The sequence below is a fragment of the Cadophora gregata genome, assembly GCF_030347475.1.
Source record: "Cadophora gregata isolate MNR1 chromosome Unknown scaffold_6, whole genome shotgun sequence".
In the NCBI taxonomy this organism is placed as follows: Eukaryota; Fungi; Ascomycota; class Leotiomycetes; order Helotiales; family Ploettnerulaceae; genus Cadophora; species Cadophora gregata.
Genome location: NW_026695929.1, coordinates 1 through 16430, shown reverse-complemented (window position 1 = coordinate 16430; position 16430 = coordinate 1). Strand labels below are relative to the sequence as shown.

Sequence of the window (16430 nt, the reverse complement as noted above, 5' to 3'; positions counted from 1 at the left end):
TATTAATATCAACCTTATTCTTATATATCACCTTCCTACGAACGTCCCCTAGTAGCCTGTTTAAGAACTATACTCCCTGAGTGTAATTTTCTAACTAGCCCCTTTTTACTAAGGTAGCTAATATTACAGTGAATTATCAAATAAACTACTTTATATCACTTTCTATAGTTCGCGGTTTTAACTTCAGAGCCTTAAGGAACAATCGGGAGTTTATTTATTAAAAAGTATCCTGATCCTTATACTCCTCTAAAAGAGAGACTACTAGCTCTTCTTAATTCTTACTTATCTACTCTAGTAGTGTCTTAATATACTAACTAATAGTAAGATTATAATATTAGGGAAGCTGTTTAATTCGGTCTGTATCCTTTAATTAGGTGTTATTATACTAATCGGTATACTATTCTAAGAACTTTGTAATATTAGCTCCCTTAAAGTATAGCGCGCCTAGTATACCTAGGGCCGGTATAACTAAAATATACCTAACTTCCGCTATCCTAGAATTCGTAGTCCTTGATTCTTAATAGCTTTCCTCCCGGACTTAAATATATTCTACTGTATTACTTTCCTTCGTGCCTAGCGTTCTCTAGTTCTTAGGATCTCCTAGAAATATAGTTATATCAGGGAATTTAGTAAATAATTTAAACCTTTAGTACCTGCTTATAAGGTATAGTATACCTGATATTACTAGAGTTAAAAGTACTAGAGTTACTAGTAGGAGTATAATAATTATACTCCTTATAACCTCCAGACTTAGCTCCCCTAACTGCTCCGACCTCCCTAACCCTTTTTCCTTATATCCCTTTTTCGCCTTACTTTAGGCCCCTTTTTTATATTAAACCCGCTTTCTTTTCGTGTTTATCTATTCCCTACTTGTTTTCCTTATATAAACTTTCTCTATTACTATAGTAACCTCGTCTTCTAAGCCTATCGCGATAACTTTCCCTTCTATACTTCCTTAGCTCTCTTCACTTGTATTCCGCTATTTCCTAATATCCTATCCGCTGAATAGGAGCTCCCTAAGCCTCTTTTTTCTAGCTGTTTCCTACGTGTTTATCTGTTATTATAACTAAGTTACTAAGTGATAAAATTCTAACTCCTACTTTTACTACTAGCTTAGCTATATCCTAACTATTCCTCTACTTTACTTCTAGTTCCCTGCGTAAGTTACTAATATAAAGAAGTAGGGTAGTGCTATTAAAGTGTATAGTAAGTAGGGACGTAGAGGACTACTAACTAAACAAGTAGTAAAAGTAGGAGAGAGAAGATAATATATTTATTACGTGCTATCGCGCCTATCTATATAACCTTACAGAATAGGCCAATTATCTTCCGACCCAGAACCACACTACCTTACCATAATAGTAGCTTAAATAAGCGAATATAGCTCTTAACTATTATATACTATAAGGAGGAGCTTTATATAGTATAAAAGTCTTAATTTATTAAAGTATTCTAGAGCTCCCCTATAAAGGGAAGCTCTAGGAGTTCTAGTTATATAAGTAGCCTCTAGTTAGCTAGAGCGCCTTAAGGAGTACCTCAGGTGCGCCAGGTGCACGACAAATAATTAGCTAGTAATAAGATTATGATTAGTTTAAAACCTTTTAAAACCTCTTTTAATAAGGCTAAAGACCTTAAAGGTGTTTTTTTAATTAAATATTATAAGTTACTTTTTTATTTATTAATTTTATATTATAAATCAAATTATAAATCAAAATAATTTAAATAATAATTCTAAATCATGATTTAGAATTATCTTTGTGAAAATAAATAATTAATCGCTAAGATAATTAATTTTCTTAGCGATTTATTAATTCTCTTAGCAATTATTCAAACTCAAGCTTGAATAACGATACCGTGCCTTGGATAGTGTCTTGCGGAGGCTTTTAGGCACACCGGTAACATGATGTTACTAGAATGTAGCCATCTCTGTCTACGATCTATTCCATTAAAGCTTTCCTTTTGGATCCTCTGGATCCGCTGCCGCATACAGATGAATTACAGAGAAATCGAATGCATGAATGAATTAAAATGTGAACTTTGGCTAACTCCTGATCTTAGTACCTCTCTTAACTTGTTTGCTAAAAGACTTCAGTACAGCTAGGATCTATGTGAGTAGAAATGTATAGCTCTGCTGAGGTAAGGAAAGTTTAGGAAGCTGCGGTCAGAGAAGCATGCACATTCAACTGTTTGTTAAGCTTAAAACCTCGGCGAATACTTTAATCTAGCGCAAACAGGCTCTAATCGAGAACAATATTGTCCAAAGTCCATCAGCAATTCCATCCTCGGTTCCAATTTTACCCTTCTGGTGTAACAACAACCCCTCACCAGATCCCTGGCAAGAACTTCCATCTCACCTTCTGAGTAACAACCTCCCACTGCTTCCCATATTTCCCCTTCATATACCTCTCCAGAATAGGTATCGATGTAACATAGAAGAGGTATATAAATCCCAACAACATGCTCCCTCCGAAAGCCCACCCTCCAGCTGCTGTCGCAAACCCAGTTCTCCAAATCGAGAATCCCAGAAAATTTGGATGCCGAATCACACCCCAGGGACCGCTGGTATATACCTTCCCTTTATTCCTCGAATCTTTGCGGAAGAGATACTTGCTGTGGTCTGACCAGACATGGAGGATCAATCCGAAGACGAACGGGACTGGCATCCATCGAAATAGTGATGCAGACCATGTAGGGTTGTTGGAAACGAGGTAGACAAAGAGGATCGAGTGCATGATGTCGACGAGATTTACTTGTGTTGTGACTTGAAGAGAACCTCCTTGTCCGGTCATGGGGAATCGCTCTCGTCGCCAGAGGGATGAGTAGGCGATGAAGGAGAATGTGGGTAGAGTGGCGCCGAGAAAGATTATCACTGGGTATGGTTGAAGACCGAAAGCCTGGTGGAGGAAACTCAGAAGTGTATTTGGAACAAATGGGAGATCGAAAGAGCCGCTTGGGGCTGCTGTCGATGGAAGCAGGAATGGGAAGCGACGGAAAGCTGAAAGTGCGGTTGTAGGTGGAGCGAGGAGGGAGTACGAGATGACGGGAACTGCTAGGCGGACCATTACGAAGAAGACCGTGCCAATAGAATCTCCTCCGTATTGCCCACGGAAGGGGAAAAAGTCCATAGGATCTAGAGGCGGGTTTGGTTGTTTGGACGTCATGGTTTCAGTAGACAAACCTTGTGAGACAAAGTATGAACTGAAGGGATCAGAGAGAATTTAGGGAGGGCATCTCCATAGTTTTTATATCTGAAGGGGGTTTCTCGCTGACTCTGGCGCTGAGGAAGTCTGCCTGGAGAGTGAGAAAAAGAAAATGACAGGGGAGGGAGTTAGAGGCGGCTGCAAAGGCGGATGCAGAGCGGGTGGATTTGACCTAGTCACTTAGTGCTTACAGCACATGCTTATGTTCCGACAGTCAGTCCATGATGAAGAACGACATGTCATTGGGCGCCCCCCTTCCCTATTGGGTAGTGAGAATGAAGTGAGAATGGATATTGACATCGAATTTACTTCGATAAATAGATGCAGTAATATTGTAGCTGAGAAGAGCAATCGCTAGGTAGGACGTAACGCGATATACAGAACAGAAGGTAAGTGAATCATGACAGATATACAAATAAGCAAGGCAACATACACAATCTTACACTGTATACAAATTACACAAAAAAGTCTCCCCAAGAACACCAAGCTCCCACAAATTGCCCCCTACCCAAGCGAAGAAAGTATTGCATAAGTGTTAAGAACTCGGCCCCGAAACACCAAAACTAAAGACAACAGACGGCAAGTTCTGGAAAAAGATTTGGTTAGAATAGCAAACCGGAATATCCAGGAGTGAGGAAGAAGCCAGGAATCTTTCAACGACCCTCGAAGTGGATTTGGCCAAGTCTGTCCTCGTATGGCCTCTCCCCAGGCAAACACCAGACGTGGTCCCGTCGACGCTTGGTATCCAATCCCCTACTACCGTGCACCCTCTCCATATCAAGCCGATGCTTTGATTTTGGCTTTCCATCACGAATACGCATCTTCTCGAAGAACACGTACGCGCCGTAGAAGACAGCACTAGTATTTCCAGCATACGCTCCCTTCTTACCCAAAAAGTCGTTCAGAACTTTCGACTGGATTTTCCTTCCGTCGTTATATGGTTTCGCAATGGCTCGCAGAAAGTCGGCTTGTGTACCATTAGATCCTGCGAGATATGCGCGGATCTTCTTTCGGATTTCGTCGCAGGAGTCGAATATTGGCACGCTGATATCCTCTTCGCCTTCAAGCCGAATGGAATCCAGATCGACATTGCTGTTCGCTCCATCAGCAGTCTTTGCTTTCCTCTTCGGCCCACCGATCTTGAGGCCCTTCTCCTCGCGTTTCTTGAAGAACTTCAATGCCTGGATGTATGTATTGCTTCCGCTTCCTTTGTCCCGACCACTTTGCCCCATGAACATGCCGTATCCTTTACTGTTCACTCCGATTGCCTTTTGGAACTCGCCCACTTTCATCTCGCCGCTGTTAATGAATGCGTGGATCTTGCGGCGGATTTGGTCGCAGTTCTGGGTGACATAGACGCCATCATCGGAATCTTCCTCATCGTCGTCCTCATCATATTCATCGGCTTTGCGTTTGGTAGAAGTAGCTTCACCCTGTCGGAATATTAATTTGGAACATTAGGCTGGAGTCGAAAGAGTCGCATACTATTGCTGGTCTCCCAATGTGATATGTCTTGTCATTAGCGGGAGCTGGATTGAGGAGACTGTTTATACTTGTTGGTGCCAGTGGCTGACGAGGAGGGAGATTCAAGTCATATGGGTATTCATATGGTGGAGGCATGGTGGTTGATTGGGTATGTTCTCCACAGGCTGAAGTGCAGGTCTCCTTGGGGTGCAGCAGGTGTGGGTGGGCCGATGGGATTCATCAAACAGATAAGAAGTCGCGTCGACGTGTCAATCAAAACAACACGCTTTTGGACTTAGCGACGCACGTGACAGCGTATTCTCCCACTGAGAAAGGCACACGAACATGGCAACAAGAATCCTCTGATTTGGGAAGAAAAGCACCAGTCACGATCATTGTCGTTGTTCCATGTTGCTAAATCAGTCTCTTCTCTGATTTTCAACCCTAATCAGTACAAAATATGGTGCGATTCGAGGAGAGACTCTTATTCCACGTCGGGTGAGCTTGACACACGTCACGTCTGATATTATATTACAACGTCAATTGTTAAATATAGTCCCAGTCAAATCTAATCTACAATCCCAGAAAGTATGTGTTGTCGTACTGTGCTGTACCCCCGACCTCCCTGTTTTCCCACATCTCTGCTCGGCCTCTGGATCGAAGATATTATTTCCCATCGCTACGTATCTCCCGTCAAGCTCTGGTGCTCCTTAACAAGAATCGTTCTCCTCTTCATCGACAACAGTGACAGGGGCTGCAACAGGAGCTGCTACAACGGGTGCAGCTTTCACTGGTGCAGCAACTACAGGTGCAGCGGTCGCTGGAGCAGCTGCGGCATCGTCAACGACGATAAAATCGACACACTGATCATCGAGTTAGTACAAGTTCCGCGCAAATCCATTCCTCCCATTCAAGAAATTCCTTGGAAGGTTTCAACACGTACCGATTCATATGTCTGCTGAGCTCCAGTACCGAACCAGAACCATTGCATAACCTGTTACCTGTCAGCCACAACCTCCACCAAGAGCAGTGCTACTTACGCAAGCACCGGGCACTGAGCATTTGGTACCCAAATCCGAAGGAACGGTAACATCGAAGTCGGTGTTGTTGGCTGGCAGAGTCGCAAGAGACTCATCGGCGTAGCTGTCGAAGCTGATCAGAGGTTCTCCGATGGCTGTGTTTGTGGCGGTATCGATAATCGATACGTTCATCGGGCCCTCGTGGGGAATCGGGATAACGGCGCGCATGTTGACGATCTCGCCAGCTGTGAAGTTTTGAACATTGGCAGTGTTGTCGGCGAACTGTTGACCTTTGCAGAGGAAGACGTTGCAGGCAGTCGAGTTGAATCCGGGGATCAGCGCTGCGGCTTCAGGCATGTCTTCTACGTGGCTGGTGGTGTCGGCCTTGACGAGAGCAGACACTGATTCACCGCATGCGGCGTCCATGGCAGGTCCAGGCTTTCGGGCTGGAGGAGAGGTGACCTCGCCATGGGCAAGAACCGTGGAGATCAGGGCAGCAAGGCTGAGGACTGAGGTAGAAATGTACATGTTGAACTAAATGAGTGACCAGCACAACGAATTAGAATTGAATATGAGAATGAGATGAACGATAATGAATGAGCGTAATGTTTGGGAACAGTCCTGGGCGGCTCAAACGAAAGGTGGGAAGGCATCGTGACTTATACCATCCGAACTGTGGAGTTTGAAATGAGCTTTGTTTTACATGGACTCACATACGCAGATCCATAGGGTATTTTCCTTAACTTATGCACTTCTTTCATCACATATGCAAGAAAATTGCGTATGGGGTTTGACAGTCAGTAAGAGGACCCGAGAATACAGGGATTGATGGAAGCTTGATCGCCGGCCGAGACGTTTGGCGTTGCCTTGTGGCGTGCCAAGGCGTGTCACCCCTTGTCCACCAGCCATGTGGAACAAGTAGTAAAGATTAAAACAGCTGTTGAGGCGATCATTGGAGGGCAAAAGTTCAGACCAAGCCGCAATATTATTCGGATGACGGCTTCAGTAGGATGCGACTGCCGACATCATGGAGATCTACTCGTATGGGGGTAGCTCGGCTAAAGAAAGGGGGCTTCGCTTAATTCTCCTGCGCAGGGGCAGGGCTGGGCTTGAGTTTGGATCCACGAACCACCAAAAAACCAGTCTTCGAGCGAACCTATAGCTAGAGTCCGCGGCTTTGCCTTACTTCTCACGAGTTACTGTCGCCGTCTTCAATTTCTTATTTGTATTCCATAGCTATTTTGCTTCTGACTCTCGCATGGCAGTGCGCGTCTGCCATTGTCCACGGCAGGCAGAAATGCCGAAGGGTTAAAGCAACCGAGATCCCGGGAACGTTCTCAACCGACACGAGTTTTTTCAATCAAGGTCAACATAGCCTTTCCCACTGACAGATATTGAGTTCTTTGCCACCAGCTTCTCCAGATGTTCCGTGTGCTCGGATCTACCTTCGTACTGCGAGTCGTGCCGGCGGACGAACCATCCTCCGTGCGATCGCCAACCCTAAGAACCTTCTGAGGAATTGTAAATGCTGATTGAGTTGAGTTTGAGAGAACTCTGGATATCTGCGACAAAGCCCAATAGTGCATTTCTACCTGACGGGAATATCAAAATGGCCGCTTTGGGACACATCTACAAGCATATCAATTAAGACTGTCGCGAAAGTTTATAGCGTGGTTAATCATCATCGGAGCAATCTAGACAAGGTTGAGGGTCATCAAGGCTAGATTGTCGAAGGTTTTTCTGTTTTCGATTTAATTTTGTAAGTGCACTTTCAAGATAAAGGTGTATTCTGATTTGACTTCGTAGAACTCAAATAATAAGCATAATACGCCTGTTACCTATGATTCGCTGTCACTGGTTGACATAACATGCAGATGCTATTGGTCAGCTTCGGGGTGATAATAAATTCTAGAGAAAATCTCCATCGACGTTGGTTCGCGCTGTTCAGATAGAGCCAATGGCGATCATTGTACACTCACATATACCCGTTGTCATAAAGCTATGTTATTATTGTTTCGACATAGAGTAACGTGTCTGGTTCCAGATGAAACCATGTTTGTACAAACGTCAAAGCGGGGCAACGTCCGAACATACCTCCGTAGATCCAATCTCATCCAGCCCCACTTACTTACCCTCACGAACTACAAGATCCTTCCACTTCTCGTTCAGCGGTGTATCTCGTGTAACACCCCTCCGCCTTGCCTCTCTTTCCTCCTGGTACTCGCGGTGCATCTGTATCATAGCAACTTCGGCACTTGCTTTGTCCCAACCTCCCGCTTCTCCATCGCCCGGCCACCCAGCATCCCGCAATATCTGCATCATCCTTAGATTCTGGCCCTCGAATTCTTGGTGCCTGTACAACTGTACCACCTTCCCACGACTGCCGTCATGCAACACTGGCATCCAGTTCATGATTCTGAACTGTTCTTTACACATTTCAAAGAAGTCTTCTGGGGAGCAGGCGGGGCTGATTTTCCATTGTTGTGAATACCTGTCGCAAAAACGATCCCATTCCTCATCATCAGAACTTTCATCATCGGAGCCATCGCAGCCGGGATCCTTTTCATCGGACTCTTTAATGTCATCGCCCCCAGTCTGGTCGGGGTCTGGGTTGAGTTCATTTGACTCTTTGCTGTAATTGAACCAACAATCGCATGGGTATTTCGCGCTGATTTCGTTAGGAATATCTCTGCATCCTTCTCCATATTCCCACCAGACGATAGCATTGTGTCTCGTGTCGACCAGAATAGTGGATCCGTATTGCCCCCCTGCGGCTAGATCTAGCATATATTCAGGGTAGAATGGTTCCAGGTCGTCTGAGCCACTGTTGTATCCATCATCATCGTCAACAAGTGTCTCTTTCGACTCTGTCGTGGCTTGCTGTTCTCCAATTCCCTCCAGTCGGCTCTTCGTCAGTCGCTCAATTTTTCCTTCTATGGAGAACGGTGAGGCGTGGCCGAGGACATTCGTGTCGGGCAAGATGAAAAGACCTTCGTCGTCAATGTATGGGAGATGGCGAATAAGATCGACGACTGTTTCATCATACCAGGAGAACAACTCGCTTGTGACTTCAGGCCAGCCCGTTGGTGGCGGATATCTGAAGTTGCACCCTGCGTTTGTGTTCGAATGCATGTTTGCCTGAAATCTGTAGAAGGAAGTGATGGTGGCTACCATCTTATCTCTGGAATATTCACCGAAAGTTAACTTTGCCATTTTCCTGGTCGTTCTGGTGGGTTCGATAATGGTTGGTGTTATGTTAATCATGAGGGTTAGGGTTAGGGTTTGAGGTTTGGGTTATATTTGTTTCTAACTACGCTAGCTTGCGACGAGTGTTTTTATCTCTCTCTAATAGTCTTGAAATACAGAAGGACTATACTAATAATACAGAGGGTAAGAGCCTGAAGGTGTCAGGGGTACAGAAGGTAGAGTACTAAGACAGAAGGAGATAATACAGGGTAAGTGGAGTGTGTACCAAAGGGTAAGTAAAGTGTGTATCAGAGGGTAGGCGTAGTGTGTACCAAAGGGTAGGTAGAGTGTGTGCCAAAGGGTAGGTAAAGTGTGTACCAAAGGGTAGGTGTAGTGTGAGTCGCAGGGTCGGTAGAGTGTGTACTATAGGGTAGATAGAGTGTGTATCACAGGGTAGGTGAAGTGTGAGTTACTTAGGGTAGGTGAAGTGTGTGCCGTAGGGTAGGTGTAGTGTGTGTTATAGGGTAGGTGTAGTGTGTGCTGTAGGGTAGGTATAGCGTGTGTTATGAGCTACCTACGTGCTAGGATCGAGGTTGCAGCGATTCCTCGAGCCTGAGTTAGGGTGCTAGCGATATACCCGTCTAACCACTTAGCCCTAGAGTGCCCTAATAGGCCCTGTAGGGCCTTATAGGTCTTCGCTGTTTCGGCTTCCATTAGGCCTCCTGCCGAGAAGATCAGGGGGTGAAATACAGGGCCTAAGTCGCTGTATTTAAGCCGTTTAGCGTTTGCTGCCTCTGATAGCGTAGCATAGGCTTCTTCGCGTGCTGAATCCTTGTTGATTGCTACTATTTGAACGTCGTAATAGTGCCTAGAAGTACCTATAAGCACTGAAAAATCCGGTCGTTGCCTGTTTTCTAGGGCTATAGGCGTTCTAGCTGGCGTAGGCTCCGATTCCACTTTAAGGTCTTCCCGGCTAGAAAGGGTAGTAATAAATGCACGGGTAACCTGGTTATGGCGTATAATCCAGCGTCGTTCAGCACCTCTACAGGTGTCTTCGTGGCCTATTTGAGGGTAGGCTCCACAGGCGGTACAGGGCGAAATAGGGGGCTTTACAGGGAGTAAGAGCCTAGTCCGTAGTGCTTCGGTAACTGTAGAATCCGCTAAAAGGTGGTGTTTTTGCGTGGGCAGGGTTCTAAGCTAGTATCGTCCGAGGTAGCTAGCGTTCTCAAGCTTCGATTTTAGCGCTTGTTTTGATAGGGTAGGTAGAATCTTCTCTTCTAGGTCTTGGTTAACACTAGAGAAGACCTCTTGGGCTGTCGGTACAGGGCGTCCAGGGGGTTCCGGGTAGAGATTAGGGCATATAGCCACTAGAATCGATCGAGAGGCTTCCTTAGCTGCCCTATAGAGCCCTGGGGCTAATAAGGCGTGTATAGGGAGCCCTAGGCCTCCCTCTCTCACTGGAAGAGAGAGTAAAGCCTGGCGAATTAGGGTAGTCTTCTCCCCTGGCTCCCTAGCGATTAGGGCTTGTACAGCGTACTTGATTCGTAGGTCCGCTAACCTCCAGAGGTCTAGTAGGTCTTCCGAGTACAATTGGCGCTGTAAGTGTCGTAGGAGTAGGTGTATACTACCCCGTAGGAGTAGGGTAGCGTGTTGTTTAGGGAGGTCTCGTAGGGTATATAGCGCTGTAGCGAGAGTGTCGATTTTCCCCTGGAGGAACGTTCGGCGGTGTGCTACAGGGCCTATAAAGGTCCCTAAGGCCTTAAGTCCAGTGGTTTGTAACTGGGAGATAGGGCTTTCGGTGCTCTTTTGGCGGTTAAGAGCTACTGGAGAGTCCCTGAAGGCTTCTATAACTACAGGGAGTAGTGCTGTAGTTTCAGGGCTAAGGATATAGATATCGTCCAAATAAGCTATAATTGTAGCCTTCGGTAGGGTCTTTTGGAGGTGCTCTAGCAGGGGGCGGATCGCTAGAGAGAATAAGAGGGGGGCAATAGGGTCTCCTTGGCGTACTCCTTCAGCGCTTGCTAGCGTGTGGCCTTCGTTTGTTACTAGCACTGAAGGCTGGTTATAGGCCCATTTAGCGGTCCGATAGAGAGTAGGGGCGTATTTAGCGACTGCAGCTGCTATTGAGGTTCGTCCGATTCGGTTATAAGCGTTGATAAGGTCTAAGGAGGCGATTTGCTGAGTTTTTAGGGTATTTGGGCCGGTAATAGCGTCGTCAAGGAGGAAGATTATAGGCTCTACACCACCTGGGGTGCTAACGCCTAATTGGCAGGGTAGAAGCATAGACGGCTTGAAGGAGCTGATAAGGATCGCTTTTAGGGCTACCTTATAAATAAGGTCCCCTATAGCGATCGGTCGCACACCTCCGTCAGGCTTCTGAAGGCCTATAAGTCGGGAAGCACATAGGAGGTCGACCCCTGGAGCTGTACCCTGTCGAATCATATTCGCTAGGTGTGTAAGCGCTATAGTTACAGGGGAGTTTTCCGAATTTAGCGCTATATCAAGTAGCGGGCGGGTCCAGCCGCTGAGGCCAGGGGCTTTCTCTCTATTAATCGATCGAATAGCCTGTCGTATCGTTTCAGGGGTGATATTTTGCCCCGGGGAGGGGTTAGCGTTACTGAAGGGGTTATTATGCCCTATAGGGTGCTTCGAGTATAGCGTATTTAGCGTCTCTGGAGTGCTAGGAGCTAGAGGCGTAGGGTCGATTAGGGCTCTAGAGGCACGCCCTATATAGCCTTTTTCCAGAAGCTTAGTCGCTCTTTTGGCGGGGGAGTCGTTTGAGGGGGTAGGGAGTTCAGGGGGAGGTCCCTGAGTTTCAGGGATATCCGGTATAGTCGTAGGGTAGGCTTTCAGCGTTTTAGCGAGCTCTTCCTTCTGTAATCCTAGGCCGAGAACCCTGGGAAGCAGTAAAAAGTCCAGTAATTGCTTCTCTCTAGGCTGCCGTAAGAACGCTAAAGCCGCTCGATTAGCGGCCTCTGTAAATAGCGCTGCTTGCCTGGCGTGGAGACGTGTTTCAGGGACCTTAATAGTGCTATATCTCATGAGGGATTGCATATAGGGGTTTCTTAGCGCTGAGCTTATAGCGTTCAAGTGGTCTTTAGCGCTCTCGTCTAGGGGTGTAGGCGCTGAGGAAGCCTGTGGGTGTAGGGGTGTAGGTGCTGAGGTAGCCTGAGGCTGGGGGCAGTGGATCGATTGTTGTAATCCAAAGGGTAGCTCAGATGTGAGGGGGTCGGTAGGGCGTTTTAGTGTTGACGTTCTAGGGCGTTTAGGCGCTGAAGATGCTGTGCCTTGTGTTGATATAGGGCGTTTAGACGCTGTAGGCCCTATAGTACGGCCCTGGAGTGTTGGGTTAACGGGTAGGCTAGGTGTGGAGGTTTCGCAGGGTAGGTGAGTTGTGGTGTTTTTAGAGGGTAGGTGAGTTGTGGTAGTTTTGGAGGGTAGGTGTGTTGTAGGGGTTGTTGGGGGAGAAGAGCTTATTATTATAGGCTCTTTAGCGTGAGAGGGTGCTGAAGCTTGGGGAGCTTTAGGGGGTGGTTCTAGGGGTGAGTAGCTTCGGTTGCTTATAGGGGAGCCTACTCGTGATAGTCGAGGGAAGTAGGGGCTATCAGAGGGTAGGCTAGGTGTGGTAGGCGTCTTATCGGTAGGTGTAGTTGGTATAGGCGTTGAGATAGCGTCTTCAAAGCTAGGGGTAGGGGACGATAGCGCTGTAGAGGCACTATAAAGATCTTCGTCGGACGAGCTGTCTTTGATTATAGGCTCTATAGGCTGCGTAGGGCCTATCTTTTGGCGTGTCGTAGGGCGTTGAGCCCCTGGGGAGGGTGTTCTTGCAGGGCGTTTAGTGGACGGCTTCGGGGGTATATAGCCTGTAGCGACGATTTGGGCGTATATAGGTGACGTAGAGCCTGTAGGCGTGGGGGGTCGAGAGCCTGGGAGGGAGTCTGGTTCAGGGCCTGTAGGGCCGTCGTACGCTGGGAGTATAGCGTCTACTTCCCCTGGAATCGAGTACCAAATACCCCGTGGGGTCTGAATCCTTCGGGTGCCTGTAGGGAGGTCGGGGCCTAGAGCCGTCGGGTACTTGGAGCCTGTAGGTACTGACGGTACAGGGGTCTTAGAGCCTGTAGGTGCTGAAGGTGCGGGGTACTTGGAGCCTGAAGGCGTAGGGTGCTTAGAGCCTGTAGGTGTTGAAGGTGCGGGGTACTTGGAGCCTGAAGCCGTAGGGTGCTTAGAGCCTGTAGGTGCTGAAGGTGCGGGGTACTTGGAGCCTGGAGCCGTAGGGTGCTTAGAGCCTGTAGGTGCTGAAGGTGCTGGGGTCTTGGAGCCTGCAGGTGCTGAAGGTGCGGGGTACTTGGAGCCTGGAGCCGTAGGGTGCTTAGAGCCTGTAGGTACTGAAGGTACAGGGGTCTTGGAGCCTGAAGCCGTAGGGTGCTTGGAGCCTGCAGGTGCTGAAGGTGCGGGGTACTTGGAGCCTGAAGCCGTAGGGTGCTTAGAGCCTGTAGGTGCTGAAGGTGCGGGGTACTTGGAGCCTGGAGCCGTAGGGTGCTTGGAGCCTGCAGGTGCTGAAGGTGCGGGGTACTTGGAGCCTGGAGCCGTAGGGTGCTTAGAGCCTGTAGGTGCTGAAGGTGCTGGGGTCTTGGAGCCTGCAGGTGCTGAAGGTGCGGGGTACTTGGAGCCTGGAGCCGTAGGGTGCTTAGAGCCTGTAGGTACTGAAGGTACAGGGGTCTTGGAGCCTGAAGCCGTAGGGTGCTTGGAGCCTGTAGGTGCTGAAGGCTTAGAGCCTAGAGGGGTGGCGGTAACTTGGGCGTAGGTAGGCGATTTAGGGCTATTTGGTGCTGAAGTTACAGGGGACAGAGAGCCTGTAAAGCCTGGGTAGATATCGAATGGGGGGCTTGGTAGGGGTGGAGGGGTACTGAGATTTCGGCTTGTAGGTGCTGGAGGCGACTTATACAGGCCTGTAGCCCCTGGAGCTGTAGGGTATTCAGAGCCTGAAAGGCCTAGAGAGGCTCTGGCCTTAGGGGTAGCGGCTCGAAAGGGTGCTAGTAGCTGAGGGAAATCGATTACAGGGTAGGGGGTGCCCTAGAGCTACCGGTGATTCCGTGGATTTTAGCGCTATGAGTCTTAATCCCGTGGGCTCCTTTACACGCTGTAGCACAGGTAGGGCAGGGAACAAGGCCTATAGGCTGTAATTGAAGCTCTGTAAAGGAATCAGTAGGGTGTTTTTTACGAATATGATCGAGAATATCGATATATTCATTTTTACACGCGGGGCATTCGAACAGCATAGTAAAAGAGGGGTAGAGGGGTAATTGCGGGGTAAAGTGCGGGGTAAAAATCAGGGGAAATATGAAAACTTAGTGATTTATCAGTAGAATTGCGAGATAACTTATAAAAGTGATGATATCTCGAAAACTAGCCGGTAGAATCGATTTTTAGACGGTGGAAATTAATCCTTAGGTGCTGAAATAGGGGGGTAAGTGAAGAATAAACGGTAAAAAATCGGAGAGGGCGACGGTGAGGTAGGCGCTAGTAAGGTAGGCGCTGGTAAGGTAGATAGGAGAGGCCTAGGGTAAGGCTTAGGGCAGGGATAAGGTAAGTATAGGGTCGATAATAGTAAAGTAGTTGAGAGAGTGATAATTCAGAAGGATAAGGTGAGAAAGTAATAAGGTAAGAGAGTAATAGTTTAGAAAGATAAGGTAAGAGAGTAATAATAGTCGAGAGAGTGATAATCGTCGAGAGAGTGATGATAGTTAAGAGAGTGATGATAGTTAAGAGAGTGATGAAGAGTGAATAATCGAAAGGGAATAGCCTTCTATATAACCCTAAGTCTGACCCTAAGCTCGACCCTAAGCTCGGCCCTAAGCTCGACCCGAAGTCCGACCCTAACCCTTAAAATATTAATTTCAAAGTATCAGTTATAAGGTTTAATCTATTGATTTCAAAGTATTAGTTATAAGGTTTAATCTATTGATTTCAAAGTATTAGTTATAAGGTTTAATCTATTGATTTCAAAGTATTAGTTATAAGGTTTAATCTATTGATTTCAAAGCATCGGTTATAAGGTTCAAGTTTTGATTTCAAAGCTTCGGCTCTAATAAATTTTATTCACCTTAAGTATAGCCCTATCCTCTACCCTATCCTTCACCTTATCTCTTACCTTTACCTTTATCTTTATTCTTTTACCTTTGATTCTTCGATTATCCTTTGATTTTCAGCCTTATATCTAGCCCTATCCTCTACCCTATCCTTCACCCTATCCTTCACCCTATCCTTCACCCTATCCTTCACCCTATCCTTCACCTTATCCTTCACCCTAAGTAAGGTTAATATTACTACTGTAATATCCGCTGCGCTAGTAAATTACATAGTATCTATTAGATACTATGTATCTAATTAACCTTATCCTTAACCCTAAGTCTGACCCTAAGTGTGACCCTAAGTGTGACCCTAAGTGTGACCCTAAGTCTGACCCTAAGTCTGACCCTAAGTCTGAATATTATATTATATATAATACAAAGGGCTACGCCCTGCACGGCTTCGCCGTAAATTTGACGGTATAATAGGTATAATCGACCCTAAGTATGACCCTAAGTCTGACCCTAAGTATGACCCTAAGTATGACCCTAAGTGTAACCCTAAGTGTGACCCTAAGTCTGAATATTATATTATATATAATACAAAGGGCTACGCCCTGCACGGCTTCGCCGTAAATTTAACGGTATCTTATATATATAACGGCTTCGCCGTAAATTTGACGGTATAATAAGTGAAATTAACCCTAAGTATTACCCTAAGTATGACCCTAAGTGTGACCCTAAGTGTGACCCTAAGTCTGACCCTAAGTATGACCCTAAGTGTAACCCTAAGTGTGACCCTAAGTCTGAATATTATATTATATATAATATAAAGGGCTACGCCCTGCACGGCTTCGCCGTAAATTTGACGGTATCTTATATATATAACGGCTTCGCCGTAAATTTGACGGTATAATAGGTAAAATCGACCCTAAGTATGACCCTAAGTATGACCCTAAGCCTGACCCTAAGCATTATATATAATATATAATATATAATAAACAAGGCTACGCCTTGCACGGCTTCGCCGTAAATTTGACGGTATCTTATATATATAACGGCTTCGCGGTAAGTTTGTAACGATAGTTAGGGTGATAGTTAGGGTGATAGTTAGGGTGATAGTTAGGGTGATAGTTAGGGTGATAGTTAGGGTGATAGTTAGGGTGATAGTTAGGGTGATAGTTAGGGTTAGGGCTAGGGTTAGGGTGATAGTTAGGGTTAGGGCTAGGGTTAGGGTTAGGGTTAGGGTTAGGGTTAGGGTTAGGGTTAGGGTTAGGGTTAGGGTTAGGGTTAGGGTTAGGGTTAGGGTTAGGGTTAGGGTTAGGGTTAGGGTTAGGGTTAGGGTTAGGGTTAGGGACGGAACTCAACCCCATCTCGACCCAGCTCACACTCACTAACCCCACACTCGTTCCTGCATCTCGAGTTGTGAGCTCCGGACAACCAAACCACGTGCCCCGCCTTTGTTCATTCTGATCCTAAATACCTATTCACCA

The 16430-nt window shown here is 46.6% G+C and overlaps 4 protein-coding genes across 4 annotated transcripts; all 4 read right to left on the bottom strand.

Moving 5' to 3' along the window:
• Positions 1-2321: 2321 nt before the first annotated feature.
• Positions 2322-3161, bottom strand: ONS95_011826 (uncharacterized protein; the record flags this gene model as incomplete). The annotated part of the gene is made up of 1 exon (XM_058505425.1): positions 2322-3161. The coding sequence occupies one exon, from the start codon at positions 3159-3161 to the stop codon at positions 2322-2324; it is 840 nt and encodes a 279-aa protein (XP_058357945.1).
• Positions 3162-3853: 692 nt separating this feature from the next.
• Positions 3854-4820, bottom strand: ONS95_011825 (uncharacterized protein; the record flags this gene model as incomplete). The annotated part of the gene is made up of 2 exons (XM_058505424.1): positions 3854-4633; positions 4686-4820. The coding sequence occupies 2 exons, from the start codon at positions 4818-4820 to the stop codon at positions 3854-3856; spliced, it is 915 nt and encodes a 304-aa protein (XP_058357944.1).
• Positions 4821-4962: 142 nt separating this feature from the next.
• Positions 4963-6837, bottom strand: ONS95_011824 (uncharacterized protein). The gene is made up of 3 exons (XM_058505423.1): positions 5705-6837; positions 5608-5658; positions 4963-5527 (listed from the first exon to the last, which is right to left on the bottom strand). Exons 1-3 carry the CDS (start codon positions 6209-6211, stop codon positions 5375-5377), a joined length of 711 nt encoding a protein of 236 aa, XP_058357943.1. The 5' UTR covers positions 6212-6837; the 3' UTR covers positions 4963-5374.
• An 820-nt stretch (positions 6838-7657) lies between these two features.
• Positions 7658-9096, bottom strand: ONS95_011823 (uncharacterized protein). Its single transcript, XM_058505422.1, has one exon. The coding sequence runs from the start codon at positions 8945-8947 to the stop codon at positions 7808-7810; it is 1140 nt and encodes a 379-aa protein (XP_058357942.1). The 5' UTR covers positions 8948-9096; the 3' UTR covers positions 7658-7807.
• Between the last annotated feature and the right edge of the window lie 7334 nt (positions 9097-16430).